The sequence below is a fragment of the Vulpes vulpes genome, chromosome 7 (assembly GCF_048418805.1).
Source record: "Vulpes vulpes isolate BD-2025 chromosome 7, VulVul3, whole genome shotgun sequence".
Taxonomy (NCBI): Eukaryota; Metazoa; Chordata; class Mammalia; order Carnivora; family Canidae; genus Vulpes; species Vulpes vulpes.
In genome coordinates, this window is record NC_132786.1 from 2,168,759 (window position 1) to 2,188,024 (window position 19,266).

The 19,266-nt window shown below is 46.2% G+C and overlaps 1 protein-coding gene across 4 annotated transcripts in view; it reads left to right on the plus strand.

The window, feature by feature from the left end:
- Window positions 1–19,266, plus strand: part of EZH2 (enhancer of zeste 2 polycomb repressive complex 2 subunit) — a 64,633-nt gene that overhangs the window by 42,314 nt on the left and 3,053 nt on the right. For all 4 annotated transcript variants that reach the window (XM_072762794.1, XM_072762790.1, XM_072762792.1 and 1 more), the window contains 13 exons: window positions 301–441; window positions 1,418–1,520; window positions 2,033–2,196; window positions 10,271–10,362; window positions 11,791–12,031; window positions 12,962–13,131; window positions 13,496–13,590; window positions 14,797–14,837; window positions 15,207–15,332; window positions 16,008–16,186; window positions 17,639–17,734; window positions 18,331–18,412; window positions 19,075–19,155. In XM_072762794.1, the coding sequence (XP_072618895.1) occupies window positions 301–441; window positions 1,418–1,520; window positions 2,033–2,196; window positions 10,271–10,362; window positions 11,791–12,031; window positions 12,962–13,131; window positions 13,496–13,590; window positions 14,797–14,837; window positions 15,207–15,332; window positions 16,008–16,186; window positions 17,639–17,734; window positions 18,331–18,412; window positions 19,075–19,155 (1,611 nt within the window). The remainder of the gene's footprint in view (window positions 1–300; window positions 442–1,417; window positions 1,521–2,032; window positions 2,197–10,270; window positions 10,363–11,790; window positions 12,032–12,961; window positions 13,132–13,495; window positions 13,591–14,796; window positions 14,838–15,206; window positions 15,333–16,007; window positions 16,187–17,638; window positions 17,735–18,330; window positions 18,413–19,074; window positions 19,156–19,266) is intronic.

The window sequence follows — 19,266 nt, forward strand, 5'->3', positions numbered from 1 at the left end:
TCTTCACATGCATTGTTGGGAGGAGGCTGAGGCCACAATTTCTAGAGTATATGGGTATAGCAGCGGATATTTGGGGGAAGGTGTGAGCAAAGAGAAAATGACAGGTGTTGAAGAGAAATTCCTCCTAACTTTGCCTCTGGCCGGACTTGAAAATGATCCTCCTGCCTCATTTTAACTACAGTGTTCTAGTGTTAATTAATAGGCCCTGGCTCTTCTTCCAGATTAGAAAAGGCATACATACAGTTTTATCGTTACTACTTCCCTCTGTGTATTTCTGATATTTGACTTGATGAATTTCAGAATGTGGGTTTATAAATGATGAAATTTTTGTGGAGTTGGTGAATGCTCTTGGTCAATACAATGATGATGATGATGATGATGATGGAGATGATCCTGATGAAAGAGAAGAAAAACAGAAAGATCTAGAGGAGAACAGAGATGGTATGTCTGTTTATTAGGGTTGTGTGTAGCCATGACAGCATTTTTCAAAAACAAAAAATCACAAACTGTTATTAATTCCTTCTTTCTCTTTTTCTTTTTTCTTTTCTGAAATATCCTATCAATATGTAATAGAATCAAAATGTAACATATCCTGTATTCGGGCGTCTTTATTTCCTTTGGCTAACGAAAAGAACGTTACTCTGTTTTTGGGATTTTGCTGGGTAATCATCATAATCATCATTATGACATAACATATTGATCATTGACTACCTACAGGCAGTGAGTGTGCCAGTCACTTTATGTGCTGCACCAGCTCATTTACTCCTCGTAATGCCCCACAGTATGGCTGTTGTCATCATCTCTCTCTTATGGTTGAAGCGATGGGCTCAGTGCAGTTAAGTAACTTATTTAATATTATACTACTGGGAAGAAACAGCCCAGAACATTCTGACGGTAGCTCCTCCAACTGACCGGAGAGCCCAGGCTTTTAACCCCTGTGCTAGTGATGGCTTATCAGAAAGCTAGAGGACCCCAGACCAGAGCCCATAGTCGGAGACAGGCAGAGCTCATTGTTAAATTGCATAGAAAAATGCGGGGGAAAACTGCAGTCTGAGAGAAGCACAATGTTGATGTAACAGGCAGTGATCACGTGTTCTTTCCTTCATTTTACACTGAAGAAACTGACCCCCGTGGGTAGTGGCCAGGCAAGGTCACAGACCCAGTCAGTGGCCCAGCCGGGATTAGAACCTGGGTCTCTTGCCTTCCGGTGCACCAAAAACTTTCTGTATTCGATTTGGAGTTGTTTTTGTTTGGCTACCCGCACTCCGTGGATACATGTAACATAGTCAGAAGTAAGGGAAACAGGGAGATGATAGTTTCTTAGGAAATCCACTTTGTTAGATGTGGTTGCATGGAGAAGGAAGGTTTGAAACTTGTTTGCTTTCATCTTTTTTCCCTTTCATATTTCCCCATTTAGATAAAGAAAGCCGCCCACCTCGGAAATTTCCTTCTGATAAAATTTTTGAAGCCATTTCCTCAATGTTTCCAGATAAGGGCACAGCAGAAGAACTAAAGGAAAAGTAAGAGTTGTTCTTTTGAGGCAATCTTGCCTTGTATGGTATGTTAGCTCAGCGTTGAGGTTGATGAGAAACGGAACTAATGTAGCCGGTAAGCCCCTGGGCTTCCTCGGTTGACAGCACCACACGGTTCTCGAAGCTGTGTGTGTGGTGCCCTGCTGCAGGACACTTACTGTAGGGAGAGCAAGCACACAACTTCATTGACCGTAGTACGCGGAGAGGAGAATTTGTCTGGACACTTGTAGAAACGTTAGTGTCATTGAAATTTATTTTAATTCATATGGTGACACTTTCCACGATCTGAATCCTTTCTGTGAACTTGTCTCTTGATACGCCATATGCATAATTTTAATTGGCTCTTCGTCTCCATCAAGATCGTTGAAGGTTAGACCTTTACTAGTGTGTTGTGGGCAAGGCGAACATCACAAATAATACATGGCACCTTTGAGAAACTGTATTTTCAGAGAAGCAGGTTTTGCTACAGCTTCACTTGCGTTTTTCTTGGTCAATGTCAGGTATAAAGAGCTCACCGAGCAGCAGCTCCCAGGTGCGCTTCCTCCTGAATGTACCCCGAACATCGATGGACCAAATGCTAAATCTGTTCAGAGGGAGCAAAGCTTGCATTCATTTCATACGCTTTTCTGTAGGCGATGTTTTAAATATGACTGCTTCCTACATCGTAAGTGCAGTTATTGTACGTTTTCTTTTTCTATCTTTGTTGTGGAATTATGTCTTAAAGCAACTTGGAGAGTACTGTCGTTTGTTATAACTAGAATTTATCATTTAATCTGGCAGTTATGATTGAAAAGTATGTTAGTGTCAGAGTCTTGTTCTTACGTACTTTGTTGCTTGAGGGTTGCTGTGAAGTTCTTCTACGTGTATTTAATTTGGACCGCCTGTCGCCCGCTAATTTGGAATACAGGTCAGTGGTTTTTCCATAAATGCTAACCAAGCAGTTGTTTTGTAATAAAGCTGTTACTGTGAACTCGCTGATAGCCTAGAGCAACACTGCGACATTGATGAACAAATTTTGTTGACTAAGAAATTGGCTGAAAAGATGCTTATATATGTTCTTGTCTATTTAGTATTCTTTTTTTTGGGGGGGGGGCGTCCTCTGAGAAAGTTACTTTAAAAAATATCTGTATTTGGGGGCGCCTGGGTGGCTCAGTCGGTTAAGCGTCTGGCTCTTGATGTTTGGCTCAGGTCATGGTCTCAGGGTCCTGGGATCGAGCCCACATCTGGCTGTGCACTCAGCGGAGAGTCTGCTGGAGAGTCTCTCCCTCTGTCTGTGACCCATCCGCCCCCCTTGCCCTCCCTCCCTGTGCGCACGCACTCTCACTCTGGCTCTCTCAAAAAAAAAAAAATCTGCATTTGAATATAGGGAAAGCATAAAATGTTGTAAATGAAATTTAAGTCTGTCACATAAGAATGTTACTTTGCTTTTCTGACATTGCTGGGGAATGAGATTTCTTAGGTTTCTTAGGACATTTTTTCCAGGTAATAGGAATTTTTTAAGCACAGTTTAAAAAGCACCAACTTTTTTTGAGGTGCTTGTTTTGAAAACATATTTGATATCTCTTTGGTTTCCTAAGCAGAGTTTACTTTAATAAAGGTTAGTTTTTTCCAGAATACATTTTAGTGCAACCATCTATGGCCAGGTCACACCTTCAGGGGCTTTTGACCTATGTAAAGTTGGCTCCGCTATACTGAGTGGCCCTTAGCAGTGCTTTGCCCTTTTGAGTTCCTATGGCTGGCTTTTATAGAATTTTCTCCCTCATTATCCAGTGGTACCTCTTAATATTCATTAGCCTGCCCACGCAGGTATGTCTTGTGAGTTTTGCACTATCACCTTATATTTGCTGTATCTCATACTTTGTTATGTGATATGTATCATGACCTGGAAATGGTTTGAGAGAGAGAGAGTGTGTGTAGTATTAGTGGTGTAGTTACCTTCAATTAGAAAAATTTCAAGTAGGTTTTTAGAATTATTATATTTCCCATGTCCTTGCTATGTGGTTAAACCTAGTACCTTCCTAGTTTTGATGATTTGGTAGTTTTAATAATCTGGTATGCCAGCCATTGGACAAATACGAAGTGTCAGTATTGTCTTCATACAGCCCTTGAAATAGTTGCCTTGAATTGCATTTAATTTGCCTTTACACACAGTCATTTTATAAACTATGTTCAATTTTTTTTTATGTTCAATTTTTATTAAAAATAATATAAACTGCATTCAGTTACCACTATCACAAAAAAGTTGGGTGGAACCTCTGCTTGAAGTCGTGAAATGGTTCCTCCAATTTGTCGATAGATGTAGCATTTCTTGTACCTTTCTGTACAGACAAATCAAAGGAAGTAGAATACTACTTTTGAACATTTATTACAAGAGTTACTTCACTGTGGTCTTTAGATTTGAGTATTTATCTCCTTATTCAGGCTGGGGAGATAGAAGATAGATAATTAGTTCACTTTAGTGAACTCTGCTTCTGTGGAATGGCAGACTGTTCATTTGGAGCACTCGGGAGCAGTGGGGTCTCTTCATGATTTAGCCTTAATGATTCCACAGCATTCATTGCATTGCATTATCCTTGACAAAATATCCCACAACGTAGATTTTTCCTCAGTAAAATGAGTCAGTAAATACATTATTAAACATACGTTAAATACAGCATTTTGTGCTTTAATTTGGGTTTTGTCTATGTCAGAGGAGAATAATACAGTAGGTCATAAGCTGTTGGTTGTGGGGATTAAATTTAGTACTCTGTGTAAAATACTTAAAACAGTTTCTGGCTTGTTTTTAGTTAACGCTGTTTAAACAATAACAACAACAAAAAACAAAAACACTGTTTAAACAGAACATCATTCACATGATACACGTTTCAGAAATGTATTAAAAGGTGTCCAGTGCCCTGTCCCTGCCACTTCTGCCCCCATCCTTAAACCACTAATGTCAGTTCCTCTGTGTTTCTATAGTTTTTTTTCTGGCAAAATGCAAAGATAGTCTTCTTTTTCTGACTATCCTATTAAAAAGGTGCCATGCTATTCAGGCTTTTCCCTGTTTTGACTTAATCTTGGTATTATTCCTCTCCGGAGAGCTGCGTTGTCTTCCACTGTAGGAGGTGGGCGGTCAGCATTGGGATGGTTTTGTGCCTCTTGCTGTAATAGCACTACAGTGAATGACCATGACCACGGCTGTACCTGTATATCACTTCCCACGAGCGCAGGGTAACCCAGGCCCCTGTGTTTGGATAGGCTTCATTCTTTTGCATCTAGTTTTGGGTGACTGGAGTTTTATTCTTACAGAATGTTGGATCCACTCCTCCTCCCCACCTTGAAGGCTACCAAGCTGTTTCCATACCACTTACCAAAAAATCCCCCTTTCATTGCGACGCCATGCCACCTTCATCACCCATCACCATGTGTGCTTGGGTCTTTTTTCTTTGCATTTGTTCCTTGGGTCTTTCTGTCTAGGAGGCTTTATTCATTGATCTCCTGGCCATTCTTGCTTGTTTTTTTTCATGTAAATTTTAGAATCTTTAGTTGATCTAATTAAAAAAAGTTCAGGTAGTATGTTTATTGGAACCTCATTCAATTTATTAATTACCTAAGGGGAAACTGACATTTTAAAATGAGGATTAAGGGGGCACTTCAGTTAAGTGTTTAAATGTAGCCATATGACCAAGTTTCATTTTGTGTCATTTAATAACCTCAAATTTTCTTCATGTAGCTCTTGTGTGTTCTTTCTTAAGATGATCTCTAGCTATTAATAGGTTGTTGCTGGCCTTTTCTCATTAAATTTTATATATTTTATACCTTGATACCATACTCAGTTGTCCTTGTTTATGATAGTTTCTCAGTGGATTCTTACTTGAGATTTCCAGCTATGTAAGTAAACTATATACACAGTTACTGATATGTTCTGCTTCCAGTCATTAGGACTTTATCTTCTTGTCTCATCACATTGGCTTGCATCTTCAGTACTGCGTTAAATAATATTGGTACTAGTAGATAGATTTTCTATTGCTTCTGGATCACTTTTGGGAATTATCGGTTTCACCCAGGTTTTGAAATTTATTTGTATAAAGTTGATCTAAGTGTTCTAATGATTCTTTTCTTGCTCAAATGTTTTTTTCTCTCGTTTTTCTTGATAAGCTTAAGTGGTTTTTATATTTTATTTTTAAAAACTGTTTATGTGTATTTTTCTGAGCTACTGTATTTTACTATTTTTCTCTTTATGAATGTGATTTTTGCATTATTCTCATTCTTCCCTCTGTTTTTTGAATATATGTGGTTAACACGTGGTGAATTGTCTCTAGAGGACTGTTCCAACCTCTTAGGTTCTGATATTTGGTATTATTTTTAAGGAATGTTTTGTGTTTTTAACTCATTGAGAGAATTTGTTAAACTTATAGGTGAAAGAGCCTTTTTGGATGTTACGTATTTTTATTATTTCTGTGTGATAATTAGTTATTTAAGTGTTAGGACTGTCTACCATTTTTATCTGTAAGGAATATGTTTTGATAGTAGGGGTTTGGCAGTTCATCTGAGCCAGCAGCTCAGTATATGACCTTGGATCTTTTCTGTTAGAGGGACTTGTGTATTCTAATGAACCTTGAAGGATAAATGGTTTTGGTTTGGGAATGAATCCCACTTTGTATTCCAAATAGCTTTTAGACCATGATCATTTTGTAAATTGGAATCAGGCTGTTCTGCAAATTTGGAATCGTGTAATTTCTTTATAAAAAGCCTCAGCCTAAAATTGGCTGCTTGGTATGTCTTTTGACACTTGTTAGAGGAACCAGGGGTCAGCTCCTCAGTTGCCTGTGGGTGGGTTTGGAGAAGTAACACCTTTCTGATCCAAGGAGGGAAGGAAGGCAGGCTGGGAAATTAAAGTTGGGAAATTTTATGTGCTTAAATAGTATAAAAAAAATAGAGCCTTAGAATAAATGTTTTGCTCGATTTTCTGTCACCTGCATGGCCTACAGAAGAATCCATTTTAAACATAAAACCCAACTCTGTCATTTCAGATATTATATAAAAAGTCTGTTTATCCTTTTTGGGATGTGTATTAATACGTATTGTAGAGTTCTTAACATTATAATGGTTAGAATTTCAGAAACCGTATTCCAAAGTTTGTAGTTGATGGTTGACTTTTTTAGTATTTCAGATGTATAATGATTAAAATTCGATATACTGAATTCATGTTTACCATGTAATTAGAGGGACTTACCTCCCTCAATCTGTTTTTCTTGTCTGTAAAATGGGGATGAGGGTTAACACCTAATCCCTGGAGGATTTTGTGGAGATTAAATGAGGTAATGCATAAACCTCTTAGTGTGTGCTTTGAACACAGGAGGTTTCCTGTTAGCTGCAGCAACTGCCTATTATTACTACTCTGTGCTCTGAATATTGACACTTTCTCTAAGGTACTTAGCATTAGAAGTCTGAAATGTGTGATATACACAAGAATTTATGTGATTCCAAGTATAAGTATATTCAGTAAGAAGTTTTTTTCTTTAAGATTTGTTTATTTGAGAAAGAGAATGAGGGATGCACATTTGTGGGGAGAGGGGCAGGGGAGAGAATTCTCAAGCAGGCTTCCTGCTAAACTCAATCCCACATCCCTGAGATCATGACCAGAGCCAAAACCAAGAGTCGGACACTCAACCAACTGAGCCACCCAGGCGCCCTTCAGTAAGAATTATTATTAATACCAACCTCCCCCCCCCCCTTTTTAAAGATTTTACTTATTTATTCACGGGAGAGACACAGGCAGAGGGAGAAGCAGGCTCCATGCAGGGAGCCTGACATGGGACTCGATCCCAGGTCTCTAGGATCACGCCCTGGGCCGAAGGCGGCGCCAAACCGCTGGGCCACTGGGGCTGCCCTTAATACCAATTTCTAATCTGAGCAAACAGGATCAGTACTTTGAGCAGAAGTTAATATATAAAACTGACACTTTGTATTGATCTGTGTTCATTAATTTTGTCATTTATTACATGACAATGAGCTGAAGTAGTATTTAAGAGAAGTGTTGCATTACAGAGAGGGGAGGTGGCTCTTCCTCCTTGGGACAAGCCTTGGCACACCTGCTGCCAGCTAACTACCTACACAAATGATTCTGTTTAGTCCTGTTTCCTATTTTGTAAAGTCACCACTGGAACTAGGTGATTGCTGAGGTTTGTTCTCTGTAATTCTCTGGTTCTCCAGTTCTGTGCTTGAGGCATCATTATTTTGGTGAAACATTAAAAGATTCTGGGGGTCTACTTGATATTTTTAGCCATTTATGCCAGTTTGCTCACAGGGATAGGGAATGGCTGGAACTGTGTATTATAACAGGGTTTTTTACCTTTGCTTGAAAACCTTTTAGATAAGATTTTTCATCAAGATTTTATATGTTGCTTTTTGAAATTAAAATAGAACAAAACAAAACCTATCAACATTCCATGTTCTCTTTTCTGTAAAATTTTTTAAAAAGCACCTTGCTTAAATTCTCTTAATAATTTTCTTGATCAGATAATATAATTTTTCCCCTCATTAAGCTTAAAAATATTTTCATAACTTATTTGAAGTATTAGTATTTCATGGTGAAAATATTAAGTATTCTGAAAATCTCAAATAGTCAAGACATTTCTCGAAGAGGAAATTCTTCATATACCTGGTTTTCTTAAATAATTGAAGTTTGAAATTCTGCTGAGAAAGTCTAGTAATGCAAATAGTTCTCTTTCTTGAGCTAAATGCAATGTGAAATTAAGAATAGTACTTTAAAAAATTTTTGCCTTTGGTGATCATCAAAGTATCTTTGATTATTATTAGTGTGTTAATTCTTCCTTTAGAGCCAGAACTTGGCTTGTTGAGTCTTCTGTTACTTTGTTACTTTGCTCTTCTGTATTTCCCAGCTCAGGACCAGCAAGGGGCTACTGTCCTCACTTGTGTTTGTGTGCGTTATAGATACATCTGTGCCTTTGTATTATTCACTGAATCAGGTGAAATTGAGAATGTCAGCCTATAGATAGGGGAACATCCACACTAAAAATGAATTTTGCCAAATTGATATCACTTAGTATGTGTTGCTAACTGGCTGAGAACGAACTTGTTTTTTGGATTGATGGAATTCCTTGCTGCTGATGTGACCATAACCTTTTCCGCGCTCAGACTTTGTATTTTAGACGTCCTCACGTGTTCAGAAACGTAATCCATTGTGAAATTAGTCGCGGCATCAGTCTCTCATTCCAGGGAAATCTAATACATACTTGAAACAAAATTTGAACCTTGAATTTCTACTTCAGAGACATAGCTTTGTCTTTTTTTTCCTTCCCTCCTCAGTCTGTATTTCTCATTTAAGTTACAGACTTTTTTTTTTTTGTTTAAGATTTTTTTGGGGGCTGGGAGAGAGAGAGCATGTGCTTGAGTTGGAGGAGGGGCAGAGGCAGGGGGAGAGAATCTCAAATAGACTCTGCACTGAGCACGGAGCCCATGACTCACCAGATCAGGACCTGAGCTGAGATCACAAGTTAGGTGCTTAACCGACTGAACCACCCGGGTGTTGCTGCAGAGGTTTTTAAGATGGTTTCGTGAATATGTCACCTGTTTTTATCTAAATTAAGATATTTTCATCTTGTGTAATTCTGAGCAGAGCATTTCTAGTATTTGCCTTGGTAGCTGGAAGCAGACTTTCTCGAGGGTTTCTGCAAGTTCTCACCTCTGTGCATTCACACTTAGTTCACCCGTGTACTAGAATTTGAATCTTTTTGTTACCACATTATTTGGGGATTTTAAGTTTCAGAGACTTTTCTTTCTAGAACCTGTTTTATGTGACCACGTGTTTCCTAGAGAAGGGTAGTGACCGCAAGCTCTCACTAGATTCTTGAATTGTGTCTGATCTGGAGAAATGGAATTTCAGTAGTCTGAGGCTATCCTCTTTATTTATTTAAAAGTTTATTTATTTAGTCTCCACACCATGAACTCATGACCCTGAGTTCAAGAGCTGCATGCTCTTCCAACTGAGTCAGCCAGATGCGCCCTTGTCCTCTTTATTTTTACAGATTTATTTTAGAGAGACTGTGCAAGTGGAGGGGGAGAGGGAGAAGGAGAGGGAGCCAGAGAGAAGCAGACTCCCCGCTGAGCGTGGAGCCTGACGCCGGGCTCCATCCCATGACTCCAAGATCATGACCTGAGCCAAAATCAAGAGTCAGCTGCTAAGACTGAGCTGCCCAAGCGCACCCTGTCCTCTTTACTTTTAAAAACTAGTTTTTAACAAGTGCTGTCCTTTATTTCTCCATTTTGACAAGCTGATTACTAACCTTTCTTTAGAAATCAAGAAACTGTAGATATCCGAATTCTTTTGGTAAAAATAGGAAATCTGATTTCCTTGTAGAGGGGATATACCAGTTGTTTCTATGGCTATATTAAAGACTAAATAAATGTTTAAAAAGATTTCTTTTAATGTTCGTAATCAGAGTTTAGAGTTATGTGCATCAGTTATGCTTGTAAGGAGAAAAATGGGCAATGACTAATTATTCCAGAGTTTACTGTTTCCTCCCTGGTTAGGGGCTGGTGGGGAGGGAGTGGCAGTGTTCCACTGAGTCTAGGGAGAACATGGAGATGATTCAGTGAGAGCTTTGAAGGAAGGTTCTGTTATGGAAACAATATATTGGCAAGTTTCTAATGTATTAATTGGCTTTTTCCACTGAAACTGTGGAGGTGAAAAAGTAAATATAATTATACATGGATGTTTTCTGTTTATTTTGCAGCATTTCATGCAACACCCAATACTTACAAGCGGAAGAACACAGAAACAGCTCTAGACAACAAACCTTGTGGACCACAATGTTACCAGCACTTGGTAAGCTCGGGTGCTGCGTGATCCAGAGGGCATTTGAGGAGTTTTGTGGTGAACTGTGGCGAGGTCCATGAAGGCAGCGTTGGCACTGTTGCTCCTGTGCCTCGGCCATACTCTAGGCAGAGATCCTCACCCGGGTGGTCTCCTTCCTAGCTGCTGTGTACTGCACATTGCAGGCCTCCATTAATCCCGCATCCTTTGTCTGTCTGTGTTAGTCTGTTCCGCAACCTTTCAGGGCCTTGAGGATCAAGGACTCTTACACCTGCCACCAAGTCTGTGAGAGTGAGAAGCGCAGGTAGTCACTCAGGCCCCAGAAGCTCGGTAATTGTAGGCAGTACTTCCTGAGCCTTCCTCAGAGCCTGGCCCCTCTCGAGATCTAGACCTATGGTAGTTTGAGTCAGCTAGTAGGTCCCACAGATTTTTTTTTTTTTTTTAAATGATGGAGAAAAGGTAAGGGTTTAGGAGAATAGGAGGTAGAAAAGTTGTTTTTTACAGGTACTATCTTATTTTTACCCTTTCCCCTCTTTGAACCAAGCCACTCCTACCTAGGAACTAAATGGGTATATATTGCCTGTTGGATTTTGGACAGAAGATTCATTGAATGGCACCTGCAGAAGGTACCCTATTTTTAAGCAATTTGGTTTCTGTAGAATGAAGTGTAAAACTGTTGGCTGCTCTCAAACTTCTCCCTTCTCCTGCCACTGAACCTGGAATTCTTGAGCACTATTTTATAATACTCTCTACAAGGCAGAATTTTATTTGGCTCGTCTAAGAGGTTTCTGTGGTCTCTCTATAATCCACGATCTTGCTGTTGTTCATACTCTGTAAGACTGGATTATCGGATGTGCTGATGCAGAATGTCCTGCTCACAGCCTCCCTCTGCAAGCTCCTTTCACGACTTCTGGGGGCTCTGCATCCATCACGGGGCAAAAATTGGATGTTTGAATAAACAGTAAGACAGGAAGCGACAAGTCTGGCATGCTTCTGTGTTCTGTATTCTTCTTGTGTACTTTCAATATTATCAGAGAGAGGTATCTTAAGAAAACCTAAAATAGGAGAGTCTGACTCTGGATGCACATTAGCTATGATTCTTCTCATAAAAGTTCATGTTTAAAGAGGCTTACATATTTTTAAATATTTTATTACATTTTAACTTGTAATCAGTTAGTGTGGCTCACAAGTTCACATGGAGTCATCTTGCCTGATGTCATACTCCCGTAGTGCAGAGAATCTACACTGACCTTTCTGAAAGTTCCAAACTGTCAAAAGCAGATAGAAAACCAAGAGCATCGAGATAGGCAAACGATGATTTGTAAAAGTGGATAATGTGATAAATTTATTGACTAACTTGCTTTATGCAGTCCTTTTTTTCTCATGCAGCAAAATGAGTCTGAGAACTTGACCTTGATGTCTCCATTTTTCACTTTGTAGGAGGGAGCAAAGGAGTTTGCGGCTGCCCTCACTGCCGAGCGCATCAAGACCCCGCCCAAGCGGCCCGGCGGCCGCAGGAGAGGCCGGCTCCCCAACAATAGCAGCCGGCCCAGCACCCCCACCATTAATGTGCTGGAGTCCAAGGACACGGACAGTGACAGGGAAGCGGGGACTGAGACCGGCGGGGAGAACAACGATAAGGAGGAGGAGGAGAAGAAGGACGAGACCTCCAGCTCCTCGGGTGAGACCCGCTGCGGGTGCGGGAGGGATCGGAACTCGGCTCCCTGGGTTAGTGCTCCCTGTGAGGAGAGGGCTGAGGCCAGAGAACTCCCTCGGGGCTGTGGAGCTGCCTTCTGCCCTCACCCCGACCCCGCACTCCGACCCCAACCCCAGCCTGGCCTGTGCAGACCGCCTGCCCGGCTACTGGCAGGTCAGCGATGCGGCGTGTCGTCCTCCGTCTCTCTGAGACAGGGCATCGTTCCGGTCAATCCTGTGGCTGTGCTGGGGGTGGTTTTGGTTAGAAGAGCCCGTGGGAACTCCTGACCAGTGTTTTGCTGCTGGGGTTTTCTTTTTTCTTTTTCTTTCTTTTTTTTTTTAACTTTTATTTATTTATGATAGTCACAGAGAGAGAGAGAGAGAGAGAGAGAGAGGCAGAGACACAGGCAGAGGGAGAAGCAGGCTCCATGCACCGGGAGCCCGACGTGGGATTCGATCCCGGGTCTCCAGGATCCGCCCTGGGCCAAAGGCAGGCGCTAAACCGCTGCGCCACCCAGGGATCCCCCTGCTGCTGGGGTTTTCCATGTCCATTCAGCCCACAACTCGCATCCTGAGTAGCAACAGGAGATACTCCTCAGCTTTCATTTTGATTTAAAATTTCTGTATTAAGTAAGCTTTACACCCAGCGTGAGGCTTGAATTCACGACCCCGAGATCCAGGGTCACGTGCTGCCCTGACGAGCCCGCCTGTGAGCCAGCCAGGCGCCCCCTCAGCATCTTAGAAGGTTGTGTCAAAGGGAACCAGCCCTGAGCTCCACGGGAGACTTGCGGATGGTTCCAGGCTGAGTTTATTCTCAGCACAAGTCGCTTCTGCTCTTTTCTTCAGCACAGCCCCGAGGTTTACTTATTAACTCCAGTCGTCCTTTCTTGACCAGTGCTTCACTTTGGTTTTCCAGAAGCAAATTCTCGGTGTCAAACGCCAATAAAGATGAAGCCAAACATTGAGCCTCCCGAGAACGTGGAGTGGAGCGGCGCCGAGGCCTCCATGTTCCGGGTGCTCATCGGTACCTACTATGACAATTTCTGTGCCATTGCCAGGCTCATCGGGACCAAGACTTGTCGGCAGGTGAGGATGTCTGACACAGCAGTTTGAGAGCTTGAGATGGGGGATGAGCAGTCACTGTCCAAACAGACCGTTCTCGGTTCCTCTTGTGCTCCTGCTCATGTCCCGAAAAAGAAGTCAGTTGGTGTTTTCCACTGGGAGGGACCTGAATGAAAATGATTCTAATGACTATGGATATGTCGGGGTGAGTCTGCAGCCCAGTAGGGTCAGGTCAGCCTCGGGCGCCTGCTGAGAGTGGCCTAGCCCCTGGTAGCACCCCCACCCCTGGCAGCACGGAGAGGCCAGAGAAGCTTCCAGCAGGGGCGGGTCTGGGGCGCTTTGCCGGAGCCGCCAGTGCTCACAGCCCTGTGACCACGCCTCTTGTCAGGTGTATGAGTTCCGCGTCAAAGAATCGAGTATCATTGCCCCAGCCCCGGCCGAGGACGTGGACACCCCCCCGAGGAAGAAGAAGAGGAAACACCGGTAAGGCCGGGTGGGCGGCTTCTGCTCTGGGGTGGATGCCAGAGTCATGTGGCCGCACACGCTCGCCAGTCTGTTCCTCTGCCTGCAGTGGCCTGGGGTGCGGGGAGTCGGGACAGCGACGCTCACCGCGCTGCCCTTCAGTTGAGGGAACCTCTTCACTGGCTGCTGACCACAGGCCCCACTTGCACGAACCGAACCCGTGTCCTGCGTGCGGTGTTGAGGGTGATGGGAGCACCAAGCTGCTTGGAGTCCCAGGAGCCTGAATTTTCTTTGTGCGAGTCACTTTTTTTTTTTTTTTTTTTTAAGATTTATTTATTCACAAGAGACACAGAGAGAGAGGCAGACACAGGCAGAGGGACAAGCAGGCTCCCTGCGGGGAGTTCGATGTGGGACTCGATCCCGGGACTCCAGGATCAGGCCCTGAGCCAAAGGGAGATGCTCAACCACTGGGCCACCCGGGCGTCTGTTCTTGACAGGTGCCCCGCTGACGCCCCTGGAAGCGGGGGCGTTGAGGGAGGAGGGAGCGCGGCCGCTTGGGTTTGTGTGAGGAGCTGCCCACCGCGCCGCCTGCCCCCCACACCCGCGACTAGGGGGTACAGGACTGCACTCTGCAGCTGTGCACCCGCTCATGTCCCCTGTCTTTCGGGAGGTGGCTAATTTAGAACCGGGAGAACTTAGCTGTGGCAGGTCCGGCTGAGTTTCTTGGTTGAATTTTGACCGTACAGCCCTGTCATGGTTAAAGATGCCTGAATTAGAGAAACGGTACTATTGCAGGCTCCTCCCATCCCCGGGAGCCCAGGTCGGGGTGAGTCCTCCTCGTGGTCGCAGCTGAGCCTCCAACACGGGGCCACTTAAATGGGGTTTCTGGTACCGCAAATGTATTTTCTCAGGATTTTCTCAAGTTTCTTCTCTGGCTTACTTTATCGTAAGAACACAGTATAGAATACGTAGGACGTAGCAAATCCGTCCTAACCAGTCATCAGTAAGGCTTATGGGCCACAGGCTAGCAGTAGGTAAGTTTGGGGGAGTCAAAAGTTATTTGCAGATTTTGGGTGGTGGGAGGGGTCTGTGGCCCCAACGCGGCGGCGGGGGGCCGGCTGTCCTGGAACCAAAGTGCGGTTACGTTCAGGGCACGCACTGACTCTGCAGGCAGCTTCTGTTGGGTTTGTGCCGTCACAAGGATGGCTTCTGTTTTGTGTCTTGCAGGTTGTGGGCCGCACACTGCAGAAAGATACAGCTGAAAAAGGGTTAGCATCCTCCCGTTCATAATCCGCTTAAAAATGCCCGCTCGTTTGTTTAAGGACAGTAACTGGCTTAGCGTTCGGGATGTTCTGATGTAACTGACTTCGGTACCGGGACGTTTAAAGGGAGGCTGTCTGCGGAGTGACTTGCGGGTGGGTGGCGCGGGCTGGCCAGTGGCCACGGAAGTGCCTGGGGGCCGGGCTGACAGTGCTCTGGCCTCGCCCGGCACCGGGGGGTGGGAGGAGGCGTCTCCAGTCCCTCGGAACAAACAGTGTGTGGAGGACGTGCCGCAGCCCGCGGGGGGCGGGGAAGGCCCGATTCGCGGGCGTCGTGTTCCCTCGCCTCTGGGTTGACCCCGCTGCTCTCCTCCGCAGACGGCTCCTCTAACCACGTTTACAACTATCAACCCTGTGACCATCCGCGGCAGCCTTGTGACAGTTCGTGCCCTTGTGTGATAGCACAAAATTTTTGTGAGAAGTTTTGTCAATGTAGCTCAGAGTGTAAGTATTTCGTTTTGATGACTTGTGTGAGTTACTGTTTTAAATTGCTGACCAAAAGCCTGTGGAAGCCAAAACAAGGCCATGGCAGCTCTTGCTTTGTTGTATCCTTTTTAGGAAATGCATTTACCCCACAGGGATTTATGGGGCCCCATTAAGGGGTTGTGTGCTAGGGGCCGGCGCGGGTCTGTGGGCAGGTCAGAACCGGATCGCGTAAGTTAAGTCATAGTAGAGTCGGCACAGAACGTGGAGGGCATCTGGAGGTGGCCCCCAGGTCCTCTGGCCCCCAGACAGTGTCAGCGCAGTGGGGCGCGAGCGTAGTGCCATGAGCGGGTACTGAGGGCACCGCTGCGTGGATACCGAGGAAGCGTCTAGAGCTCTGCGCCCTTGGGATGGCCGAGAGCCGTGACTGTCCCGTAGTCCAAGCCAAACCCTGCCTTCACACCTGTCGTATAACCCAGAGGGCTTTCAGGACACGTGCTGCCCAACAGATCCGGATGGAGAGCTCGGGGTGACCGGGCACACCTCCTGTGCCTTCAGTTTCCTTGGTCCGAGGCTGGGGGGGTGCAGGGGGGCTGGGGTGACCCAGTGTTGAGGCTCACATGACTCGGGGCTGCACAGGGCTGTGCGCGGTGGGATCCACGAGGTTCCCGCCTCACGACCACCCTGTCCCTGAAGGTCAAAACCGCTTTCCCGGGTGCCGCTGCAAAGCGCAGTGCAACACGAAGCAGTGCCCGTGCTACCTGGCCGTGCGCGAGTGCGACCCCGACCTGTGCCTCACGTGCGGTGCCGCCGACCACTGGGACAGCAAGAACGTGTCCTGCAAGAACTGCAGCATCCAGCGCGGCTCCAAGAAGGTACGGGCGGCCCCACTGGCTGGGGGCGGGGCAGGGGGCACACCCTTAGGCATTCGTCCCTTCTCCGCGTGAGGCGAGGCGCAGGACATTGTGACACGCAGCCCTGGATGCATCAGACCCGGTGGGGGAGTTTTCTAGTTCACGGAAGTCCGGGCGCGTCAGAACAGACCCCGTCTTATCACCACACAATATTCAAGGGGCCCCTTTCGTGCAGAGAGAGGGAGGAGTATCTCCTACGGGACCCTCTGTTCCTGCGAACTTCCTTCCCGTTGCTCTAATGACCTTGAACACGGTGCAGCGGGGATTCTGGAACCGGCGCCTGCGAGCTGCAGGCAGGTGCTCGTAACCGTAGCTCCTGGGAAGTTTCTTACTGAGCAGAAGAGACTGCCGGCCCCTGCTGGGGAAGTCCCCTACCTTATTTTAGGGTGGCCCCAGGGCTGCTGCTTCGGTTGATAAACGTCAGCCGTCAGAGCAACGGTCAGGGAATGTATGGCAGGCCCCGTCCTAAGTGCGCGCGTGTCAGTTTACTAGTCCTCGTACCTCTGGGAGTTGGGAATAACCACAAACCTCCTTTTAGGTAAAGAAAGGAGCAGTAGCTCCGATCCAGGTGTTGTGGCCCCGGGCCCCTGCTGCTGACAGCCACGACCTGTGCCGCCCATGAGTGTGGGGTGTGCGTGGGGGACACCGGACACATGGGTGATGTGCACATCTTAGGTTCTTGAGGCGCCCAAGATGTGGCTGGGGTCACACTGCGGCCCATAGTGCCCTTCCACCAGCAGTTCTGTTCGTGGCAGCATCTTTGTTTTTGCTGTGATGGTCTCAGGGGCTCAGTGGTTTTAAGAGTCCAGATCTTTTTTTTTTTTTTAAAGATTTTGTTTATTCATGAGAGACAGAGAGGCAGAGATACAGGCAGAGGGAGAAGTGGGCTCCCCATGGGACTCTATCCCAGGACCCTGGGATCAGACCTGAGCCGAAGGCAGATGCTCAACCACAGAGCCCCCCGGGCATCCCTAGGTTGTTAGTCATCCCGTCTCAGTAATGTGCGGTACAGTCCCCAGGGCACACCTGCTCAGTCCTGAGACTCTCATCCCCCCCCCCCCCCCCCACACACACACTTGTCAGGTCCTCTCAGTTTGTTCAGAAACTGTTGGCGTTGATGTGCCTCCTGTAGGCGTCTTGTAGAACTCCTGAGACAGAAAATAGCACCCTTTAACCACGGGTCTCACCGGCTCAACAGTACGAGCAGAGAGCGCTTTACTTACAAAAGAAACCACTGTTGTCCCGTACCTGGGACGCTGGGCCCTGGTGCAGCGAGCTCGGAGCTCTCCTGCTGGCGGCAGCGGGTCGTGTGACTTTGGGACCGGGCTGAGGACGGCCCTGGGCCGTCATGTAGCTGACTCTCCCGTCTTTGCTCTCCTTCGATGATGCGATTGTGTGCGTTTCCTTCTCTAGCACTTGCTGCTGGCACCGTCTGACGTGGCAGGCTGGGGGATTTTCATCAAAGACCCCGTGCAGAAAAATGAATTCATCTCGGAGTACTGTGGAGAGGTAGGGCAGGGGGACCCAGCCCCGGGCGGCGCCGCGCATACGGACCACATGGGTTCGGGGCTGTCGTGTGTAGTGACTTCCTTTGTTTTGGATTGATTGCGTTGGACCGGTCTGCTGGGTCTGATGAGAAGTGAATCAATTTAAAAAATGCCTTTTCAGCTTGGACTTAACTCCTGCTGGTAGCTGTGGCTCGCTTGGTAAACGAGCGCTTCGGTCGTGGCCACAAGAGCTGTGCTGTGCAGTGCGCCCTGCTCAGTCCACAGCCTGGTGGATAAGGATCTAGAGACCACGGTGTCCTTCATCCTGTGGCTTTCAGTCGTAGAGTTAGGGAACGGCCATCAGGCTGGCTTCATTTTGGAATTAAGCCACCCAGTTTGTCTTTTCTCTTCAGTAGAGACTTGTTACTAATCACTTTCTGCCAGCACGATTCCTTTCTCTGTGAGAACGAAGTCCTTAAAAGACCCTGGTCCTGTGACACAGCATGTGGGCCGAATGGGGGAGCAACGCCAGCCGTAGGGACCATTCGTTGGGGTTCCTCATGGGGGCCTGAGGTTGTCCTGATCACCCGATCCAGGTCTTGTCCTCTATCTTTTTAGATTATTTCTCAAGATGAAGCAGACAGAAGAGGGAAAGTCTACGACAAATACATGTGCAGCTTCCTCTTCAACTTGAACAATGGTACGTTTGACTTGGGGGCCCCCGGGACGCATCGAGGAGCCCCTTCTCCTTATGAGCTCCTGGGATCCCTGACTCCCTGGCACAGGTGTGGAACTGGGCCGTTTGTTGGCAAGCAAGCCAGCCAGGCTGGGCCAGATGGTTCCGAGCCATCTGCTGCTGGGGCCTGAGCTTGCGGCTGTGCTGCTGCCGCCTCCCTGCGGTGTCCCCATGACCACCTGGGCCCCTGCGTCCTTAGTGCTCCGTCTGACCTGGGGAGGGAGGGCTCGAGCCCCCAGATGTGCAGCTTCTCTGGGGCTCCCCTGCCTGTTGTCAGAGGCCTGGGGGGAATAGGAAGCTGGTTTCTAGATGATGATCTCAGGTTGGTGAGGCCGCAGTAGGTGTCGCTGCTGGGGGTGGGGATTCACTCCCAACATCAGGTTAACTTGGGGCGGGGACAGTCGCATGAGGTCTCTGTGAACATGTTCCACAGAGAGTGCAATGAAAAAGGTATTTTAAATGTGAGATGCTTATTCTTGAAATTAAGAATGCACACCCTGTGCTTGATAAAGGCAAGCCCTGAAGAAACTAGGGCTGGGGTGTCTCCAGAATTGTCAGAACTTTGTGTTTACAGACCCAGGACTGAACCTATTCACTGGACTATACTTACTTTTTCTTCTTTTTAGATTTTGTGGTGGATGCAACCCGCAAGGGTAACAAAATTCGTTTTGCAAATCACTCAGTAAATCCAAACTGCTATGCAAAAGGTAGGTGCCGACGGAGTCCGAATCCCCAACAGAACCGCTTGCAGACCAGGGAGGGGGGACTGGAGCAGCCTGGGACTGACGTGGACTTTGTGCGCGAGTCAGGCCTTCCCC